The sequence below is a fragment of the Camarhynchus parvulus genome, chromosome 2 (assembly GCF_901933205.1).
Source record: "Camarhynchus parvulus chromosome 2, STF_HiC, whole genome shotgun sequence".
Lineage (NCBI taxonomy): Eukaryota > Metazoa > Chordata > Aves > Passeriformes > Thraupidae > Camarhynchus > Camarhynchus parvulus.
In genome coordinates, this window is record NC_044572.1 from 49603825 (window position 1) to 49627705 (window position 23881).

Genomic DNA, 23881 nt, shown 5'->3' on the forward strand with positions numbered 1-23881 from the left:
AGGGACTTGCATTGTTTAGAAAAGCTTCAGAAAAGTGTGTCATTTTGGTATCAAATTTCCACCCCCCTGTGGAAGTGAAAGTGTTATAGGAAACGAATGTTACAGGGCAGAAATGAAGTGAGAGAGTTGAGAGGCAGCTGAAACGTGGTGGCTGCTCAAAGGTACCACAACCAAAAGCATACTACATTCTTCATGTAGACATGATCCTCCATCCTGTGTCTTATGGAAATACAGGACAGTCTCGCATTTAAAACAGGAATGACAAACACATCTCTTGATACTCTCTCAGAGATAAGACTGATTTCAACCACCCCAATATTAAAAATGACTGCTATGTCATCAAGTATGAGAGACAATCCTTTTTTAAGAAACATTTCATTACAAGTAGGACCGATAAAAATGTCACAAATAATTACCCAGGACCCTTAGATTCTCTTAGACTGAAAATGATACCACTTCTGAGATTAAAAGTGAGAAAAATCTAATACATCCATATCTTGAGTATGTTAGCCATGACACTGTGAAGTGCAGAAATCAGTGTTGCAGTCTTTTTTGTTTAAGGGGATTTCCTGTTTTCATGTGCATTTTTGTTTTTCCTGTTACCATGCTAGCATGTCTCCTGTGTTTTTTCCCTGTCAATGCCCCTCAGTAATGGGACACATCTCAGGATATTAAGGACCCAGCCATTCCATTGGTCAGCCATCTGATAAGTGAACTTTTCTTGCTATTATATTTTCCAAGTAAGAAATTAGACAAAACCAGAGGGCACATATTGAAAACTGGGCAGATAGCCAGAGAGCTTCTAAAACTTTGAAGAAAAATCACAGGTTGGTCTGGTAAACAGATTGGCCTTCTTTACCCACTTCTAACCAAATTCTGGCTAACCAGAATTTCCGATAAAGTAGTTTACTGTAACTTCCCAACCAATAAGTCTTTCCTAACTCACCTTATAATTCACTTGTTTATATAATTAGATTGTCCCAGATACCTTTTCAAAGGACAGGACTCTGTGTTGACAGCATCTTCATAGTTTCTAGTAAAAAGTTAGTGCATCTTAAGTACTAGCAAAGAACATAACAGTAGTCAAGGGAAGCTGTCTCAGCCTCCATCTCGGATAGGCCAAACTCCTTTAAAAATGTAACTCTTGCTTACTGGTAAAATGACTAAATAATTAACTAATTATATCAAGATGGAACTCAAAGCTTGATGATTTTCCTTTCTTTAAGGCTTCTAACTGAAATACTAATAGCTATATTGTGAATATAAGTGTCATGCCATGTCAAAATAACATTCACAATTTAATTTAGGTGTTATGCAAATTTGCCCTATATGTCTTTGACGGTGCACCTCAATCCTGACAGTCTAAATGCAGAATGTGGACAAGTTTTTAACTGGGACAGAACCTGTAAATGATTACACTTAATCCCTGTTTTCCTTTAGGAGCCAAAGTTGTTTTGCCACTTAAGAATGGCTGTTCAAAACCATCATCTCTCAGTCTATACTGTCTCTCTCTCTAGGTCATGCTCACTTCACTGTGTCTGTCGAGGCTTTGGAAAAAGGAACCACATTAGTGTCATGTGCATTATTTGGGCCATGCTGTAAAGAATCCTGATGTTTGTGTACTCAGGAAAGTAGAGGCTTGCTGCTTTCACTACTTTGTGTAAAACCTCCCATTCTAATTAGAGTTAATGGTTTTGATTACAGCAGAGTATCCAAAGATAAAGTAACCTAGTGATTATCACACTGACCAGTGTTTCTGGCTGTATTCTTTGGTCAGCTACTGTTAACTGCCTTAGGAAAATCACTCTGGGTACTCTGAATTTCTGTTGCTTCTCACAGCTGCTTGTCCTGCTTATTTGAATTGCCATTTTCCCAAGTCAGGATGACTTCCTGCTGTGCACATGTAGAATTCCCACCAAAGAAGGAGTCCTCATTAGAACCTGTCTGCCCTTGTTAGCTAATGTAAACACAAATTACATGCTTGCTTGAGGGAAACTACATTTTTTGATGTAAGAACTGTGATTCTTCTAGTGGGTGTAGCTGTGCACAGGTGAGAACAGAAAGCTGTTGGGGGCAGATCTACCCTATATAAGTTGCCTGTATTTAGGATCAGAATCAGCTTTACCAATTTGTTGAAAGAGTATGTGGTGAGAGTGGCACCTGGTACAGAACCAGGCTGAATCAGTCTGAAGAATTCCCAATACTGGTCAATATCTCCTGTGAGTGTGAAGCTGGCTACATAGCAAGCACTTGGCATGTGCTGGAAGTTATGCATTCCTGTAAGCACTACCACAAATCCCCTTTGGAAATAAGACATAAATAAGACTTTCCAGACATTTACTGAATGAGTGGTGCTTAAAAAATTTCTTCCTGCAACTGCAAGCAATCTCAGTCTGTACCTTTGAAATCTAGGAAGAATTCTGAGGGGTGTTGTCACATCCCTCAGATGTGATAGAAAAAAGATCGTTTCTGTGTAGAAAAAAAGATAGTTATGTCAAATTAAATGTCAGCTGCAAAGTGTCTCATTGTTTATTTCTTTTACTGGAGCACCCAGCTAATATGTTCATTCCATAACCCAGTAACTTCTCAAACTTCATTGCCAAAACCCCAACTGACCTGTTCCCAGTTGCCAAAACCTCTAACTTTCACCCTTTCAGCTTTCCTGGTATTAGATAAATTAAAGTAAAATAAACTGAACTGAAAATAAAAATAACACAAAAAAAATGTTATGCTAAATATGTTCTCATGCTCATTCAAAAAGAAAAAAAAAGCCTTCAATTAATAAAAAACTCTGTCTTTCCAAAAAGACATGGTAATGAAGCAGTCTGCATTTAGACACCAGATGTCATGGAATGACATAATTTTGATTTTAGAGAGTAAGTAGAAATCTATTTCTGATGTGGAAGGCAGGGCTGCAAAACTAGCTTTCAGGCATGTGCTTACTTTCTGGATGTAGCTGTTAGAGAGTAACTGTAAAATGTTTAGTAATGGATTCCAGCATTGGTAGCCTACAGGAGCTGTTCTTTGTGATTTTAACTTTATATGTGCATATGAGAGAGTATCATGCTTTATCTCTCCAGATCTGAAGCACAGACCTAAAGAAGCAAGACAAGCTTCCCCTCTGAATTAAGAATGACTAGTGCCATTCTTGCTTTTCCTGTGGTGGACAAAATTAAAAGAAAAGCTAACACAAGAATATTTACAGTCCTGATTAAATTAGGCTTTCCAAAAAAAAAAAAAGAAAAAAAAAAGGTGGGCCATTAAAATAACCTTAGTAAAAGCATGAAAGCGTGAAGGCTTTATTTGGTGATAATTTGCAATATTTCTGTTGAATATGTATTGACTACAATTCCATGATGGATGACATGTCCTTTCTTGGTGCTGCAGGGAAAGTGTTTGCACTTGAGTCCAAGAACAACTCTCAGGGTCTGGATTTAGCTGAAGCTGAGAAAGCCTGTGTTGACCTGAGTGCTCGCCTAGCAACTGCAGAAGAGCTGAAAAGGGCTGTTCTGGACTGTTCTTTTGCTGGCTGCACCACAGGATGGCTCGCCAGCGGCTCTGCTGGGTAAGGACAACAGCATAACACCTTCTGGGAACTATGAATGATGGTTGTCAAGCAAGTTTTCCACCTTGACTAAGATTTGCTGAAAGACACTGGCCACAATTCAATCACCATGACACACAGCTAAATTGGCCACTCTCCCCCAAGAATTAGTTTTTTACAGCTAATATTGCAGGTACTCGTGTGTTCATCAGTCTCACATTATGATTTCACAGATTTGATGCAATTTCTTCTTCTTCTTTCCCACTGAATTACATCACTGTGGCTCCTGTCCCCCTGGCCAGTGGGATATTGAGTCCTAAAGAGTCTTGCAGGACACATGTCCTTGCTGAGGACACAGTTGGTGTAAGTGCTCCCACTGGCTCTGCTATTCTGCAGTCCTTCAAAAGCTCAGCAAACAAAACTTCTCATGGGAACCATGTGTCTGTCTAAGATATTGATGCATGGCTGAGCAGACATTAGGCATGTTCAAAAGGGCACAGATGCACTTGGATATGATAATCCACATGTGCTACAGAGTTTGTTGGGAAATCCCACCAGGGAAGTGATGTTGTCCCTAAATGTGTTTGAGGTAGCTTGGGTGACTCATCGTGGCACTAGGCTGAGCTTTTCCTTGCATGAAGCACTGTTGCCTATGCAGAGACTAATTTAAAGCAGGAATGTAAATGGAGGTGTTGAGGGAATGTCTCATGTCACTGAAGCTGGGACCATACAGGAATTGCCCAAAAGGAGCATATCAAATCTATTTTCAACGTTCGATGAGGATAAAGCTTTGTTTTATGAAAAAAAAGTTTCCAAACTTTAGCATATTATTAGATTTTGTGACAGTTGCCAGTTTTTTTTAAGTAAGCATTGGTGTTTCTGTATTTTTAGTAATAAAATTTCCAAAGGACAGAAAATTACTACTATTAATGAAATATTATATTGAAACTATTTCAAGGAAAAACAACCATTTTCTCCAATTATATTCTTTTCCAGGTGAAAAAATTGTTTGCAAATTTATTTTTATGTACCAAAAAAAATCCAGAAATATCTCAGGGTAAAAGACAGTGATCTAAACCCCAAAATTCTTTTTCCTAAGACAGTTGCTGAGATGTCTTGTAGGCTGACTAGTCCATGGCAAAATTGTTGTACAGAATCTTTTATACAACCTCTGTATTCTGGAAGTAAGAAATCAGGATGGGTAGGAGAAAACATCATGGCTTGTTTTATCTAAGCAATACCACTAGTTAGTGCAGTGAGATCCTCAATTAATTGCTATGGGCACTGGAGCTGTGACTATTAATAGATCAGCTGTGGACTGAATATCTTCAATATCAAAATTGTGATAAAAACACATCCTAAGCATGGGAAGGAAATGAAGTCTTTTCATACCTTCTAAGTTTCTGTACTCCATTCCCCCAGTAAACCTGTCCTTAGCATAGAAGTCTCTAAACTATTTATCAGAAAGAACCTTGTGGGGGCACATCAGTACACCATTGTTGTGCAGTCACCAGATCTGACCTTCACTGGAAAGCTTCACCAGAGAGAAAAGCTCTTCAGAGCTGGAATTTTATACTCTGGGGCTATTTTACCCATGGCTGGGCAAGCACCAGAAAGTATGTTACTTGGTTCGTTGAACTGGGTATTTTTGGCTCTGGGGAAATATAGGAATTGTGTACTGCCTAAAAAGGCTAATCTGTAAATTAATGCAGCTCTGGAGAAGGAACTGAGCTGCTGAGTGCAAAGAGTGCAAATCGGACAAAGTTGTTTAAGTTCAACTTCAATACAGAGATTTATAGATAAATTTTGATGAAAGGGTAAAATGATGCTAGAAGGAATTCAATGATAATACATGCAGGAGGAACACACAATCTACTTGAAAATATCTTTAGATGATCTGATTTACCTCTGTCAGGCCAGGAAAGATATGAGGACATTGCTATGGACAGCACAAAGAAAACCTCTGTCAGACTGCAGCTGTAGTAAAAACAGACAGACAAACAATCAAACAAACATCCAAGCAAACAAAAGAGTTGCTAGAGTGTTCATGGAATGGGATGGAGAATATGAAAAAAAAGATATATGCGTAGGTCAGTGTAACAGCCTCCTTTGTAATACTATACATATTGTTACAGCGTCTTGGAAAGGTACTAAAATGTCTCAAAAAAGGGCTCGAGAATGACTAAAGCAATAGAAAATCTATTAACAAGGGACTCCAATTATTTTACTAAATTAGTTATTTATTTTTTAAAATTTACCGATTCAATACTTTGGGCATTTACTTGATAACTGGAACATGACAGCAGGGATAAAGGACAGCTGGTACACAGAAAAACCTCTACACATCAGTTGAAATAACCCAGAGAAGGGAAAGCAGGTTTCACAGCGTGCCCACAAGTTAGAGAAGTATAGAAAATTATTTCCAAAAGAAAGGACTCTTTGCTGGGCACACCTTTTGTATTTATCTTGATGAACCTCCACATCTTGGAATGATAGGTGACCTCCCCACATATAGCAGGTCCAGAACTGTTCAGGACTTTATAAGTTGGATCTAAAACATTGGAATCCTCCCAGCAGCTGGTGTCCAATGCAGACCACAGAGCTTCAGCTGAAAACTCTCCTGTATCCTCTCGGACTGTGTACATCAGAAAGGAGACAAATAGGAGGGAGCATGATAAAAGTTCCTAATTTCAGGAAGAATGAGGTTTGGTTTATTTATTCGGTGCCTGGAAGGTATTCCAATCTTTCCCCCGAGGAAAAATGGATTAGACATTGGCAGTAGAAGTAAACACAAACAAATGATGTGATTGAAGTCATTACAGTGTTGCAGATTTTCTGACATGCTTCAGCCTTCCTTTCACCACTTAGGTTTAAAACTGAACAGGAGCTCTAGCAGACATGTAAGGACTTTTTCACTGCTAGATCCATTCTCCAGGTTTTGCACAAGTCTGCGATTTGTTCACTTCTGATGGCTATTTATGGTTTTAGTAAGTAATCACAATCCCACTTCTGGTAAATATATCCATCACTGTTGATTATTTTGTCCTTATTATTATTTTTACAGCCAAATCATAGCCTGGAAACCAGTGGGAGTTTCTCCGTTTATGGCAGAGGCACATCACTGACTCAGTGTGAGCATGTTTATACTGCCTGCTCTCTGGGCTGTACCTCTTCTATGGGCAAAGAGGAGCATTTGACTAAAGAGCCAGTCCAGTTTGGGTGACTGTCAAATTTCTGATGACTCTCATGTAAATACAGATCATCCATATTTAAATATGCCCACTTCGGTCCCTGCAAACTGGGCTAGCCCAAGCAGCAGGTCTTGATGAATATGAATCATTTCAACTGATGCAGAATGGAAATTGCTTAAACAAATAGATCCCTGCCAGTAAATCCAAAGACACAATAAACTGGGTGGTTTTGTGGTTTGAGCAGCCTGAAACAGAACTTCTTTCACAGGAATAAGGGCATGTTCTTGTCTTTCCCTTGCGGTTGTTCAGGCCAACCCAATTCAGGGTTCAGAGCTCTTCACACAGACATGTCCCTGGCACTCCAGGGGCTTGGGAACTTTTTGAGAAGAGCCACTGACAAGTAGGCAGGGATAACTTCTCCCAGCAAGCCAGAAGTAAGCCCTTTACAAGTCAGTCCTGACATGTGTAACTTATAAAGCATTACACATTGTTGCATTTCAGGAAATGAAACGTTGTTAGACAAGTCTCATTTGTCAGATGAGCCCTAATAGCTATTTATACTAAAAATGACACTCTTATGACTTACTTGCATGTCAGACAAGTGAGTCAGTAAAACCATCAAATGATCTGCCAGAATATAAATGAAAAAAAGGTGGCAGAGTTCTCTGAAAGGCTCTCACTGCTATCTTTTCAATTCAGATGTCATGCTGGAAAACTTTGTGTTGAGTCTTCCAAAACTGGGCAGCATGTCCTGTAGGGTCTTGACTTCTTTACTGGGGTTTTTGAAATTTAGGAAGTGAACATGACACAATTGGTATTAATATCAACCTTGTGCAAACAGCCATTTATTTTAGAAATTGTTAAACATCCTCAACACCTTGTATTAATATCCCCATAGCAAATTTACTCATTTCCAATGCTTTTGTAGGATGGAAAAGCTGAAGCTGTCCTATTCCCTATCCTGTTCCTTATTTGCCTGCAAAGAGATGGAGCCATGTTTCTCTTCTATAACAGCTTTGAAGCTCTGCATAGAATTTTTCTTCTATGACAAACTTCCTGCAGGTCTGTCAACCTCCTGAAATCCCTGGGCTGGTTCCTACCCAGTCCCTGGAGCATTTATTCCAGAGGGGATAAATCTGGAGTGAGCAAGTAGAGTCAGCTAGAATAAGCTCTGCTGTGAGAGTCAGAAGACAGGGTTTCTTTTCTTGGCTGCCCACAGACCAGGTGTTTATTACCAGGAAAATTATTTCATCTCTATTTTTCCTTCCTTTTGTTAGCTCTTTGGGTTTTGCACTGGCTGCTTTTGAATGTTTCTACAGTGTCAAACACAACAGGGCCCTCACTGCAGATGACAGCAGTTCAAAATCTAATAATAAGAATCAAATATGGCATTTCACAAGACTATCTACTTTTTCTGCCTACTGTGTGGGACTTGCCCAGTACCTGACAGTATGGTAATAAAAGCACATTTCCTGGGAAAGAAAAAAAACACTATCCAAGGAATGAAATAAAGGGTCAATTGTTAACCCTTGCCAGTCCTCTCATCTATATTTGTAAAGCCTTGGGCTTGTGGGTCCCTTGAAATTCATCCAGGTGTGCACACTAAAACAGGCCCGCTAGCTCTTTGCAGAGAAGCAGTTCTGGTGGTATGTCCCTTTGGCAAGCTCTTGGTTTTATTTCAAGGCTGTGCTCTGCTGACTGGAGACAATGCGCATGAATTTGCTCCCAGACATGTCTTTGAGGCAGGTCAAGAAATTCCTTTAAAGAGAAAAATTCAGACATAACTGACAGGACACAGTCCAAATCAAAATGCTGAAGTTGCTTATGAAATTGTCTGAGGAGGTCTTGGGCTACAGAATGCCTTCATGTCACAAACTCCAGTCCCGCAGCTCACAGCTCGTGTCACGACTTTGTTGTCTTGTTAAGCTGCTTCTTGTCAATCTTCTCAGTAAGTCTCATGCAAAGTAAAAACAAAGTAATTGTGTTTCAGAAATAGGGATTTCTACATAAAGCTCAGTCAGGAAACTTGAATTTAGGGAAAGGGCATGGCCAGTTTAGTCCAAGGGATGATATCACTGAGCAATGTAGCCATGAGCCACTTTCCATCAGCTTTGGTGGGAGAGAATCAAATCTTTTCTTAGCACAAATTGGGACAGCAGCATGGACAAGTATGACAGCTATGTTTCTTGTGAAAGAGACAGCCCAATAATTGAGTAACTTCAAAAAAAATTTATTTTTTTGAGGAAAAGCACTGCACAAAAGAAAATACTTTTTTTTTTTTGGTATTTTCTAGGACAAGCACCCAAACCACCATCTGCTGGACTGTAGCATCACAGTCCTAGAGTTGCCATTTGCTAAGTGAGATATGACTCCCACTTTTAAATTGTATTTTTACTGGAAGGTGTTTTGCAATGAACTCTAAGGGATTTAGCAAAACTTTAGCAAGCTTTGGAACAAAAGGCATGGGTTTGCTAGTGAAGTTAATTAATGCCAGAAGGTTAGAAATCTTTCATAAGACCAAGGAAAAGCAGAATCTTGAACAGGAAGGCAAACCTGACTTTAGAGATGGAGTAACAGAAATGGGATGCCATGCAACCATATTTTATGAAGGCTAATAGGAATTTCTGCTTTAAACCAGCTAGAAGGGCACAGCAGGAGAAAGAGTTGGGTGCAGTCACAGAACACAGGACAGCAGTGGGCTTGTTGTAAAGTGAAATAACTCACCTAAAATTTGTGAGAAAAATGAATGTGGTCATCCTAAAAGATATCCAGCAGCAATCCCAGAGGAGAGAGGGAAGTACTGAAGAGCTTGAATGAGGCAACAGTGAGACACCACCTGCAATAGTGTAATGCAATTCTTTGCATCCAAGCTCAGGGGTTCTGGGCTCAGACTAGGATTAGACAAAAAAAGTACTTCTCCTATCAAAAGGGGATTAAAGGTGATCATTTTTTTATCTGAACAAATGAAGACAGAAGTGGGATATACTTATTCTTTGCAAATGCACAAGAGGTGCTAATACCAGGATTGTAACTTGCCACACAGTTCTAATGAGGCTGATTTTCTACTTTTCAAAAGAAGTTCATGTATTCTGCCTTTTTTTTTTTTTAGAATCACTGTAATGCTTTGTTGTATCTGGAAGCCTTTCCTCTGAGAATGAAACTGTTTTGTAAATTAATATCATTCAAAAAATAATTTTGTATTTTTTAAACCCTCTGGTAACTAATCAGTAACCTCTGTTATGAAAGCCATGGATTAAACTGGAGCCTGTAAAGTGAAATTGGGTAAAACCACCTTTCTAGTGATGCTTGACATTGAGCACCCAACTGGTCCAGGCCAGGAAGCAACATGCACTCCTTTGCATGGACTCAGAATGCTCAAATTATAGGTACCTAGTGATATTAGAGTAAAATGGCCATATAAAATCTTTCATACTAGGCTACAGTCTGAAAGCCTGCATGAATGGGCCATATTTATTTAATGAACAGAGGCCCTACTATTTCAGTAGTCATATGTACAATTTTAAGCACAAAAGGCTGCATTTTGGTGTATATTTTTAAGAATCTAAAGGATATTGGTTCTGCCTTGGTAAGACCTCCTTTTGACATTTCCAGTGGCAGTATTGCTGTTGGAATGTCTTCATGTCACACTTAGCAGCTGCTTTCTTTGGGACACATCCAGCCAGAATTAGCCTCTATAGTTCCCAAGCAATGGACTTTCCAAAGCCCACCTGCACTCCCCTTCATGACTTTTCAGGGAAATTTTCTTCCCTTTGGTAATCATGAACATGTCATTTATATTTTATTCCTCATCAGAGCCAGCTTTGTAATTTGCAGTTTCCCAAAATACAGAGGGGAAAGACTAAGAATAAAACCCCCCTGGTTTGGCTCCCAGACTACTGTTGGTTTTTTCTCTTACCTAGTTACTGAAACACAAACAGTAAAGCTGACCCATTAAAGAAGAAAAAGCACAACATAGCACAACATGTTAAAGATTTATCTTTACCAAGAAAAGTGATGAAGTTTTAAACTTTCTAATTAGGGGAAGGTTTCTTAGTGTGTGTTATCAACCAGACTTTCACAGTGCCTCAATAAACACATTGTTCCTGATGTTCTTCTGAGCTGAATATATTGCAAGCTCATACTACTATGAATCAATGTCATAAGACCATTCTGACTCAGTTCAGTGAATTTCAGTTCAGTGAATTTATTGACTAAGACTACAAAACCTAAAATCAACTGGTGGATAAAGTAGCAACTACAAAAAATATCCCACCTACTGTTTTCTGATGGATCACACTTTATCATATAAACTCAGCTGTCAAATCCATATGTTTTAACTTGGACTCACTGAAACATTTTCAAGTATTACGAAATTGCCTTGTAATTTTCTTAGAAAGCAAAATTATCAGTGGATACTACTATAAAAATAGAGTTATAGTTTATATAAAAATACTATATCTTTATTAAAAATTCCTTTATTATACATACATACATAATATTTATGACTTTAACTATAATTACAACAGTTCAGGCCTATAATTATCATATATTTATTAATATGTATTATATTATGGCATATTATGGCATATTGTAAAATAAGTAGTATTCATGTCAGCTTTTCTGCTATTTCCGTCTTTGAGAGTGGAACAAAATATACCAGTTACTCATTCATTACATAATACATTAGAAAAAAATTTAAGCAACACAAGAGTAAGCAGAAGGCTTCTGGGAAGTCTGGTTCATACCTTACTGTGCCACATATTAGAATTTCTCCATGTGTGTGTGTGCATGATATCTGCAATATCTGAGTCATGGCACAGGAAAACAATTATCAGATTGGCCAAGCTCTGATCATTTTCCAAGGTGGTACAGAAGGAGTGTTAATTGTTCTTAGTTGGATGAATCGTATTGTACAGCAGGAGTTAAGCTGAGGTTCAACACAGTGCGGAATCCCTGCTCTCCTGCTTTCTCTTTTGAGGGAGAAGAGGAATTGTGAAGCAGTTTGTCCTTTCAAGCTGGGCAGCAGTAGACTAAGAAGATTCTCAGTAGGTTGTCAAGGAACAAAGGAGACACCTTTAGGCACCTTCCAATTTTTCATCAGAGAGTGGGGGCTGCTGTCAACACCACCAACCACATCTTTATCTTACTGGATAATATGTGGTACTTTCATGGTCTGTGGTGATAGTGTTTCTGATTGGTTTTTATGCTGAGATTGTGAGTTCATGGACATGTAAGAGTAATTTTCAGGGATGCACGGATGTTCCAGGCAGATTTGGATCACAGACAATTGTTATGGGTGATATGCTGTCTGAACTCGGTATGTTTCTTCTGAGCATGCCTGCCTTCATCAGAAATCTCCACAGAAGGAAAATGAAATCAAATCTGTTTCTTAACTAAAAGGTACAAAATCAAGCATCACACTGCTCTGAGCATCAGATGACATTATATGCTGAGAAATGAGCTTAAGTTCAATTAATGCATGAAATGATCCATAAATAGAATTAAACGTACATGACTGCATTCTTCTGAATGGCTGTGTAGGTGGATGTATCCCTTAAAAAGTACAAAGTTTGTGACATTCTCTCAGCCATGATGCACGCCCCAGGGCAATAATTCAAAGCAGTCAAGAAACAAACCAGGCATCAACACCTCTCAGCAGTGTGCTGGAAAGAGTAGAACTGCTGTACATTTTTTTTTCCTCTTATTTCAGCACAGCTGTGCTGCTGCTGAACAAATTTCAAGATATGATGAATTCTGAATTGGTAGCCATTTTTCAGTCATGAAAATTGTAACAAACTTAAAAGCATCACACTCTACCTTTTAGATCTGTGATAAAAGTGTACCTGTGTATTTAATCTCTAATTGTAGATTAAAAGCTAGCATTTTAGGATTTAGGGCAACCCTCAAGAACTCAGAAAATAAACTATTAATGTGTATTTTTAGTCATACCTGAAATCCCAATGAATGCAAAGAGACTATTTCTATGCCATGGGCATTACAGGCCTGATTGACTCGCTACTGAGAAATGCTGAGCACTCTTGAAGCTGTAGTTAACAGCAGCACTAACAACATACTGAAGGTTTTTAAAGCTTGCAGGACTGAGCTTGAGGTGGGAAACCACTGTCAGAGAAGAAGGAATGAAAGAGATTAAGTAGATTTTTTATTCCTTCAGTTTTTTAGAATCACAGAATCAAGGTATGAAAAGACATCTAAGATAATCAAGTCCAATCATTGACCCAGCAATATGTCTTGTGTACAAGGCAAGATTTCTTTCATTTCAGAAGAATTGCATTAGGATGCTTACAGTTTTAATCACATAAATTTTAATATGACAAAAATCCAAATAAAGTCCTAAGTAGCAGATACATGTAAATACACATAAAAGATCTTTATTTAAAGCCTTTCTTTATGTATAATGTTGAAACTATATGCAAGGTACACCTTTTTAAGTTTGATCACACTGGATAGCACCTAAGAAAGGTTCTTAAAATGAATTAGCTAATTGCTAAAATCTATCAGCTGCAAACTTGCAATTTATTGTACAATATTTAAAAACAAAAGGTGAGAAAACTGGCACTTTAAATATGCGATATTACTCATGAGTCAGGTATCCTGTTTTGGTGATGACCTCATTGTACCAAGGATGCGTCACCCACAGATAACTTTGTAGCCTGATGAAGAGCTGATAAAGAAATCTGGGTTTTGGGCAGAAGCAAAATAGATAAACATAGAAATTGGAATTAGAAATCAGAAAATTCAAGACGAGAATTTCAAAAATGTCTTCCAAGTCTCAGGAATTTTAGTCTTTGATAGAACAGAGAAATGAGTCTGGACTGATTTTCAGAGACCAGAATTTTGTGTTGGTAACAGTCTTCAAAATGAATTTGTTTTCTTTTGTTGGTTTCCTTCTTTTTTTTTTTTTTTGAGAAAGAGAAAGCTTGAAGTCTAAAGTACAAAATTACAGACAAAAAGCACTTTTTTTTTTGCAGTCATATAATTGTTTATTTGGTGTTGCAAGACATAACCGATCCAGATATCTAAGCAACTGAGTAATTATTGGAAAGATTGGGGTTGATGAGTTTATTTTTGAAGGGAAGCATGTCTCATTCTCTTAGACCTTGTAAGACTCGGTGGAACAATATGTGAATATTATATACATATAGAAAATTTCTAATTTATGTCCTGATCCTCCCACTCATCTGAACTTATTTTAGCAGGTCAAGTTGCTTTTGTCTAAGTGCTTAATTACTGACTTAGAGGTCTCAGACTTTAAATCCATTAAATTATGAGAGAACTGGATTTAAAACGTGTAGGGACAATATTGTCTTTAATAAGGGACTTTTTTGAGGGGATTTTTTTCCCCTCAAAAAATCAAGTGGAACTTTCTATACAAAGGAAACAAATTTGGTTTTAAATCAAGTAAAGGGGCTTTCAGCAGGGAATGACATCATGTTGTTTTCCAGAGGAGAAGTGTGGCAGGAACCATTCTGGTGCACATGCGTGACCACCACCATACAGCTCATTTCATGTTGCCTTTGTTTGTTTTTATTAAAAAAACATTAAAGTTATATGTTTAACTACTCCAAAGCTAACACATGCCCAAATGAAAGTAGTCTGTACAACCATAATTCAGTCTATTTCTGTAAATTGTTACATAACATTTAAGTGCACGATCACATATTGGGTTTCCACTGGATCTTTTTCATCCTCAGTGAATGGGCATTTTATTTACTTTATTTTGGGGTCTTTTGTATTATTGGATTTTATTCTATCTTATTTTATTCCTCAGATTTAGTGGAGGACTGATGGCACATTAGTTCAACCATTGCAAAATACAAAATTATATATTTCCTCCACTGGAAGGATTCATTCTGTGGAAAGTGTTTTTATCTTCCTTTTGCTAGAATAGCTGACAGTGCAACACTTATACATGCTTGCTGTCCGCAAAAATATAAACCCACACCATTAATATCCAGCTGCAAAAATTTGCTCTGAAATTACTTTCCCAGCCTTTGTAGCCTTCAATCTAACAGTAGAACCAATGTTTTCTACAACAAACTCTCTTCCATTTGTTAGTTTTAAGAAGCCAGTACAGCTGAGAGAAGAGATAATTAGTGAACTCTTCATCATCAGCAGCATCTACAGGGTTGTAAAACCCAATACAGATCTAATACCTTTCTTCAAGCCTATCAGGGGCAACAGATTGGGTACTGCTGAGTACCAAACCAGAAGAATTGCAGTTTACTCAAAAGTGTGAAATTGTTATTAAAAAAAAAAAAAGATATAATCTGTTTTTCTTCCATGAACCCAAGCTGAATTTTCTAAGTTTGCCTGTGTTAGCTTTTGAGCAGTTAAATATACAACCTTAATGGTTCTTTAATGTAAATGCTAATTATTTATAAAATTTCAGATAAAATATTGAGTTTCTCTTTCATTTCTATCCAGGTGCCATTGCTGGGAATATATATTGTTGAACTGTGAGAGAAAAATATTGACTTAATTACTCTGGGTATAGGTCTGATATTTAGAAGTATTACAGAACATAATAAGATAAACATCCTTTATTGCTCCCTATGCCTTGAACTGATCTACAGCAAATATTTTTCTAATTACTTCTATTTCTCCCTTGGCTTTTTTTCATAGATCTTCCCACACTACTACTTTATGTGCCAATGCTGAAACAGCTAAGGCTATAGCCTGACTACTCTGATTAAAAAAAATCTCCAAATTTCACCTGCATGTACAACTCCAGAAGATTTCTGATTATTGTTTTCTTCTTCTTCTTTATTTTAGGACAATTATATGCAGAAAGACGGGCAGCAAACAGCAGAGCGTGAAAGCCATTGATGTTAAAATTGAAACCGATCCCTTTGTGAATGACCAATATGATGCTTTTTGTGTAAAGGATGAAGGTCAGCACTGATATACTTCTGAAATAACACAGAGTCATCACTTGTCTTGCAACATTAAAAGTTTTGCCTTCAATTTTTCTGCTGCTGAGAGAGAAAGGGGGAATGTTAAGGGATAAATCTTTGTAGTAATCGCCCACTATAAGAGCCAACTGCTGCAAAGACATTGGTTGCAGCAAATAAATTGTATTGTCTTTTGTCTTTGCTGCACTTTAGTGAGTTCAAACAGCAGTACTGATCTGGCAGAACCCATTTTGGTGCTCACAGAACATGCTTTATGGAAAGGAATATATCTGGCACCAATCTAGTGGAGATGGCTGAAGCATGTCCCTTACTCAGCACTGTAGCTGACTGTAACTCAGGTTTCCAGCTGCAACACACCACCTTGTTGTATATCTATCAGAATACAACATTTGTATGCAAATAATTTCATTGCCTCCATTTTAGTTTAAATTTGGTTTGATTTTGGTGGTTTTTTTAACAAGTGTAGATAAGGCTGCTAGGGATGCTGATATATCCCAGATGGTTCTGAAAACCAAATTATTTCCAATGTATGTTAGTGCTTAAATGTTTCAATATTTAAGTTCCAGAACCCATTAACAAAGATGAATTCTGGAGGCAAAGATTAAATTGTTACTGATAGGCAGGATTGAGTAAAGAAATTTGGGAACCCCTGAAACAGATTGTTTATGTCCGCAGTGAGTTTTTGCATCTGATTTCCAAGAAAAGCAAGGGTAAGCTGATGGCATTTACTGGGAAACAGTAACTTCACAGCACAGGGGGGTCATTCTGATAAACTGTCAGTGGCAGGAGTGGGGATGAAAATATGGTTGAAGGGAAATGTGGCAGAGGTGATGTATAGCTGATGTACACCAATTGTTCTTTTTAGAAAGAATGATTTTAGCAGAGTTTGACCATCCTCTCAAGTAACCCTTGTGATATCAACTGCAGGCTCCGTGCTGCTGTGACTGATGCCAACTCTGTCACCCAGTTGCTAATGTGGTCACACAAGCACCTTTGTGCTTTCTCCATGCTGCTCCTCACACATAGGACCAGCTCCCTGTAAACATCTGCAAAACTCTCTCATTGTCTTCCTTCAAATCTCTTTTGTCATCATCCCCCCGCCCTCGAGAAGAACCTTGCAGTGGGTTGGGACAGCTGTGAGATGCTGAAATCATTGCTCTGGCCGCTATTGTTCCATTGTGCCCTTGTGCTCCCCCGTGTGTCCCCACCTGCTCCACCCAAGATGCTGCAACTCAGAAAAGGAGCTGTGTTTACCTTTTGGGTTTGGCTATTGCTCTTGGTAAAGGAGCAGACAAGAACATAATCAGACAAGGCTATGCTGGAAAGGAGTGCTGCATGGGACTCAGAAACTGCACACTTTAAACTCTGGGGGAAACTCAGATAGTTTGCAGAGAATATACAAGTTATGAAGAATTTGTTTTGTAGAAGGCAGGGAATTTTCTGAAGACAGAAAGGGATGATCATCCCAATGCACTCAAGTAGCCCTTACACACAGAAACATTTCTGGATGACTCTAAGGTTCCCTCTTCCTTAAATATATTAAAAAAAATGAGATGTAGAGCTGATGTTTGAACAGGAAGACTTAAGTGAAGTTGTGTGGCAGAGCCTGGTTTGTAACTGGTATGAAAAGAGCGAAGTCTGGAAAGGAAATGGCCTTAACATTACAACAGTAACACACAAGGCAGCACAGAGCTGTTGCCTGATGAAAGAACATCCTCAGGGATGCCACTTCCAGTTTTAGCAAATATCCAGTAAGAAGCAGCAAGAGTAAACTTTGCACCAAAACCTCACACACAGCATATCTGTTCTGATCTTATGTACATGTGGCTAATAACTACACATCTAAGTTTGGATTAATAAGTTGTTTCTTACTTGAAACCTCATGAATTTATTTTTTTTTTAGTCTTAGAAAAGTGGACATCCCTTTTTATGTATACATCTGCAATTCTAATATAGTAATACATTACAGTTAAGTGCAAAAGGCAAGTTATTTTGCCCTGCTGAAAGTTATAAATCCCAGGTTTCTTACACTGAGATCTATATTAATTTCTTCAAGCCCTTTCATTTCTTTTACATCCACCCAACTAATAATGAGCCTACAGCAGCTTTCCTTCTTTGTCAGACATGGCTGAGAAGAGCCAAAGGCTCAGACAGACTGGTAGGTTGAAAGCAGACAGAGGGAACAGTCACATCAACTCTGTTTCAGAAACTAAACTGACGTTAATAACTCCCTGCAACTCTACCTTCAGTTCTTAGGACTGTGCAGAATGCATCTCAAAACACCATGAAAGTTCTAGTACAAACGTAAATTGACTTCTTATCCCTTGATTTATAACTGATCTTCACTCAATTAACCTTTCCCATGCAAATAAGTGGAGTCAAATTCTTTAAGCACACATCTCAGCATGTCACTACACCAGGGCAGCAGTCAGATGCTGACAAGAGCTCTGGGTGTGCTTACAGCATCAGGCTTTTGCAAATAGAAGCCCTGTAGAGAGAGACAGTTTTTTTGTTTGTTTCTGAAATGGATTTTGATCTGTACACACAGAGGAATCACAGCAATTGTTGAGACTAAGAGTTATCTTTTACGGGGAATTGATTCTAAGGGTTCTGTTTGACAAGGAAAGATGTAGCTGTAATGTTTTATGAATGCTCTGAGTATAGCTGCAGTTTTCACAGTACAGAGAAATGTGTCTTCTCAGCTTTTCATAAACACATGTTTTATGCAGCCATTAGAGTCAGCAAGACAACTCTGTACCAGCTCAGGATCTGCTGAGAACGTTTCCCTTTTAGGCCCTGAGTGCCAAAAAATATCTAAAAATATATTCAATTCAGCCAATTCTGAAAATGCAGCATCACACATAAGTTAGATCTGGCACACAGGGTGTGTATCTCTATCAGAGTTCATAAGAAAAGATCTTAAAGTATAAAGTAGATAAAGCAAGAAAACCCAAAAGCTGGAATTTTTCCTGCCTTGTTATTTTGTAATAACACATTACCATTCAATTCCATATGAATATATATAATCCTCTTGGTTTTCATTCTTATTTTTTTATTGCAGCAAAGGAAAGATCTCTTTGTTAATAACCCCCAGGTTTTACTGGTTCTTTCTTTCAGTGACCCCCTGTTATTTACAGGCAACAAATAAGATCTGTTCCATAAGGCTTTGATTTGCTGCCACCACAGGAAAACTAAACAGGCAGCAACTTGTAGTAGAATACAGCATAAATGCAAATCAAACTTTTTAAAATATGACTGCTGGCTCCAGATATCCATCAAAGCTTGATGTCTTATGTACATATTTTAGTTAGTTTTCTTACCTTTTTCAGCAGTAAGAAAAAAAGAAATCAATGTATTCTTTACAGCAAATTTATTAAGTGTACTTTACAAGAGCAATCAAACTGCAGTTTGCTTTGTGTAATATTTGAACTATTTCTGTGTATTTGTCATGCTTTGTTGCAGATTTAATTTTTTTTTTTAGTGCTACAGCTTTATTTTTCATGGCTTTGCATATAGTTGACAGTTAATTCCCACTTCTCTGGTGATGGCACTTTAATAAAGTCCCACGTCCTGTCTGATGTAAGAGGTATTGGCATCCTAGCATTGGTAGCTTACGAGCAACATTTACACTGGCTATAATTGAGTTTTGATTCCTCATACTCAGTGCTTCTATCCAAACAGAAAAATTCCGTATACTTTAGGGTCTCTGCAATCAAGAAGCAAAATAAACACCCTCACTCATCTCATTCACAGGTCTGACTGTTAGGAGTTGCATTTTCTAATTTCTTAATGACAAGATGACATCCTAAAATTTCCAGTGGCCTCTCTGGAAAAACTCCACTGAATTGAGTGGTTGTAATGGGAGATGTTTTATGTCAAAGTGGATGTCTCATGTCAGCTTTCAGAGTGTGGTGCACAGTTAAAGCAGCAATTCCAGATAATCAGATTTCAGTAAATTCCTGGTTCTGCCAGGTGGTGTGGAAGCTGAACTCTGCATCTTCTTCATGTTAGTTTTTTTACATTGATCTTGGGCTATCCTTTCTGTAGACAGCATTTTATCAAGACATCTCAAAAAAAATCTTTACAGACTAGTGGGATGCTTATAGTTCAGATAAAGAAAATGCTTCTGGTGTAATCTGGACTGGGGAAGAGAATTGCTGTGTTCTCAAAATGACACGCGCCAACACTTTGCCAGAAATCACCTGTCACAAAATCCTTTCCACATGTGTTCTGGGTTTAAAGTTACTATTCTGAGGAGATATTTTTCCTAAAAGCCAATCATTACTGAATGTGCTAACTCAATTAACAGGAGATCTCTTTAGTCTCATGTAAAAAATAATTGCTGAGTCTCTAAGAGGTCTGTAACAACAGCTGTCACGAGCCCTAACATATCTGTGCTCAACACCTATATATATCTTTGCTGTGCCACTTATTCCCATGCATTTACCAGATGTTGACTCTACTCTGATTTATTCAAGTGTATATTGAGCTCTTTCTTGACTATAGTGGTGACTTTCAATCCAGGACACAATCTGTGCTAAATTACTGCTGATGTGAGGATGTCCTGTGAACTTTAATTAATTTCCTTATATCTGTGCTGTGCTGTCTTGCTCTGAAGCTCAATCCACCCTATCTTACTGGAGGTCAGTTATCAACATATGGAGGCCTGTTATGTGTTTGACCTCAGTGTCAACATGTAGAAAATTCTGGAAGGGTCATGATGTCCAGAAACCAATTCCAAGTGTTCAGGTTTAAGATATGATCTTGGACATAAGCAGGCAGAGCATGAGACCTGCTTGATGTTCTGCTGGATGGCCCTTGAGTATCAAGCAGATCCAGCTTTTTTACTGGGAACCATGAGTTGGGCTAATCTTTCAGCCAGTAGCAAGAAAATATGCAGGTTTGTGGGAGGACAGATGAGGGAAAAATCAGTGCTCCAGATGGATAGGGGAGCCCAGCCCTCATCTACTCAACAGCAGCACTGCAGGCAGCCCCTGTGGTCACCTTAACAAAGAGCACTACTGTTCCTCTGCATGACAAGCTGCTGCCAACACACCCTCTGTCACGCTCCATGGCCCAGATCTGCCTCCTCTCTTCCAGCAAGAAAATGGCCTCAATGCCAGCACTGAGCACACACTGTTGTTCCAAATAAGCCCATGCTCTTCCAGCCCCTGGTACAAAGGCTGCGCACAAAAACATGAAGCCTGTCCCCAGAAGTGGCTCAGTTTGATGAGTTGCTGTGCCAGTGTCACTTCTGTACGTATGCCAGAAAGAACAGGTTTGGCAAAAGGCTGAGCAGGAATTGTCATAGCAACTGAGACTGCAGCAGGACGAGGAGCCATAAGATGCTGTAACCTGGAAGATTCCTGTGCGTTTTATGCAGGAGAGGACAGCAGCAAAATAAATGTAGGAACTTGAGTTTGTCTTTGCAGTGTATCAGCTTTCACTTATGCTTGTCCACGTTGTCACTCAATATGTTCTGCAGCAAAGGCATGACCTTAGAAAGTCTCACGTGAGAGAGTCAAGAGTTCCCCGTTCAGTGTCAGTCCATAAACATCTTTAAAATCTCTGCTTTTCTTTCTGTTCAGGCATCAGCCAGATCTCTCGTTCAGGGGTTCATAATTCTGTTACCGAGTCTGTTGTCAAATTTTACTGTAAAGATCCCTTCAGCTTTCTTCTTTCCTGGAAGGTTATAATGTGCTTTTTGAATGTGTTTGCCATAGTTAACTAATGTGTTGCTTTTCTGCTTCCTCTGGCAACAGGATTAAGAAGCAAGGCTTTGTAGATAAGAATACTCTCTGATGTATAATTGTTCCATACAGCCTTGGGATCAATACTTCCCTCAGAACAGATACACAGCTCCCATTTGTAGGGATGGAAGTAGCTACATAAATAAAGTACATGAAATGCAAGGCTCTGTAGCCTTCCTACGAGGCAATAAAATAATTTTTTATACCTTTCATCCACATCAATCTCTGTTCATCCGGCCAGTTCACAGGAAAAGCATTAGCTGCTAACTGCTCCTCACTTCCTCGGATGTCAAACCTCCATAAGATTCTATATAAACTGAGCTTTGTGTAGCCTCAAAAGCTTGTTTTTTCTGTCAGCGTGTGTGTGCATAACTCCCACTAACTTCTGAAGGTGTTAGACAGTATATATATATATATATATATATATGCCTCTGTGTGTGTACAGTACAGAGAACAAGCTTCAAAGTTTGACTTCAGTAGCATGTCCCTTATATTAGTGGCAGATATTTTTCAGCATGCCCAGTTGAGAAGTGGTTAGTCAGGTGTCTCAGACAATTTCCAAAAGCCTGATCCAAAGGAACTTTCACAGAGTGTGGATGTTTATCATAGGATTTTCATTTCACTACAAGGTAAACGACTGGCAAAATAAATGCCTCATATTTCTAAATAAGCATGTATTTACCTATGCCTGAATCAGAAGTGGGTAGATGATGGGAAAAGCTGCAGCCTGAGACTCACAAGTGTTCTGCAGAATGTCCCCAGGCAAAAGCAGGAAAGCCTGAGTTTTTGCAGAGGGGGATTGAAAAGGATTTCTGTCAAGCCCATTGCCCATTGAAACCCCTGGACATGAACTGGTGTCAATGAAACACTTGTCTTGCTTGCAAGATCTTGTGGTGATGATGCCTTAAAAGTAGACTCTAGCAAAATAGCAAGGGTGCTCTTTGAAGATGTTTCTCCTTCTGCATGTTTAGGCACATAGTCTTGGAGTCTTTTCAGCTTCCAAACAAAAGTCTTTTCAAGGAACATCATCTTTGCTTTACCAGCTAAGCAATCAAGTTTTTGTACCAGAGCAAACTATTTCAACAGGAGAGATCAGTACTAAAACAAAGACCTAGGCCCTTGTTTCCGTTATCCAATATAATTACCAGAACTCACGAGCCTTTTATTTTGGTTGTTCTGTATCTGGACAAAAGAAGGTTTTGGATCTTCAGCTACTTTGGCAAGAGAAACAGCTGTTTTTTTCTCTAACACAGTCAATAAGGGCTCTAGAGCCACTGGAAAAATGCCCAGATTTGAGAAAGAACATAGAAGTGATAATTTGTACCAACACCGCAGTCTTTGCCCTTGGGTTTCTTGGTAAAATCCATGTTCTTACATTATATATATATTTTTTGGGTTTTTTTTTTTTTTTTTGTAACCAAGAGGCACCTGTTTCAAAAGGGACTGTAAAAAACAGGAGGAAAAAGGGACACTGCAAACCCCTTGTGAAGAGCGCTTGTCAGAGAGGAAGGTCTTTGAGGAAAGAGAATCCACAATACTAGAAAGTTCTCTAGAAAATCTTGATCTACCTTGTTAAAAATGGCCAAGATCATTCAAACCTGAAAAAGAGAATTAAAATTCAGTTTACACTGGTGGTGGCAGCTGTCAGCTGTCAGGCTGCCTCCTCTCCACACTTCTTTAATGCAACAAAAACCAGTTTTGATCTCGCTCATAGTAATTTTTCTTCCTGGCTTCTAATGCTGTCAGAAAAAATACTATCACACCTCTTTTTGAGTTTTATACCCTGCTGTAAATTTAGCTCTTCAGATTACTTGTTACCCCTGGTTGTTCTTAAGCTGATGAGCCCAAGTCACTATTTATTTTAGGGTGTCTCTACCCTAAAAAGGGAGATTTGAATATCTGGGAAGACCCCTCATTTGAGAAAGATTAGAAGATTAGAGATAATCTGAAAACTGACTGGTGTTCACCTGGACCTCTTCTTTCTGTGAGTGTAGACTGAGCCACTGCTCAGCCTCTGCTGGTTTCCTACAGCGTAGAAGATATAAAAGTGCCAGTCTTAAACAATTCCACAAGCATTTCTGTGGTTAAAAAAAATGTCTGTGTCCAAGTTGTTGGATTCCAGTCCCAACCTGCCCAAGCTCTTGTTAGCTTTTGGAGAATCAGGCAGGGAAGACAGCTGTGATCTGGCACCCTGCCTTGTTTGAAACAAAGCCCTTCTAGATGCATGAATTTTAGATGTCAATAACATCACGGTAGTGGCATCACAGTTATAGCCCAGTTTATACTTTCTAGCTGTAATGGCCAATTACAGCTGGAAATAATTGTGAAAGGACATAAGGGCATGGAACAGATGACATGTACAACTTCTGTGGACGTACATAAAGTCATCCTGAGGAAAACTCTTAGCACTGCTCTTAGCACAGCACTAAAAGACTATTGTGAAATCTTTACAATGTCATCTCT

The 23881-nt window shown here is 38.6% G+C and overlaps 1 protein-coding gene across 1 annotated transcript in view; it reads left to right on the plus strand.

Moving 5' to 3' along the window:
• Positions 1 to 23881, plus strand: part of SUSD5 (sushi domain containing 5) — a 41107-nt gene that overhangs the window by 5382 nt on the left and 11844 nt on the right. The window contains exons 2-3 of the mRNA XM_030944113.1: positions 3388 to 3565; positions 15529 to 15647. Coding sequence (XP_030799973.1) covers positions 3388 to 3565; positions 15529 to 15647 — 297 coding nt within the window. The remainder of the gene's footprint in view (positions 1 to 3387; positions 3566 to 15528; positions 15648 to 23881) is intronic.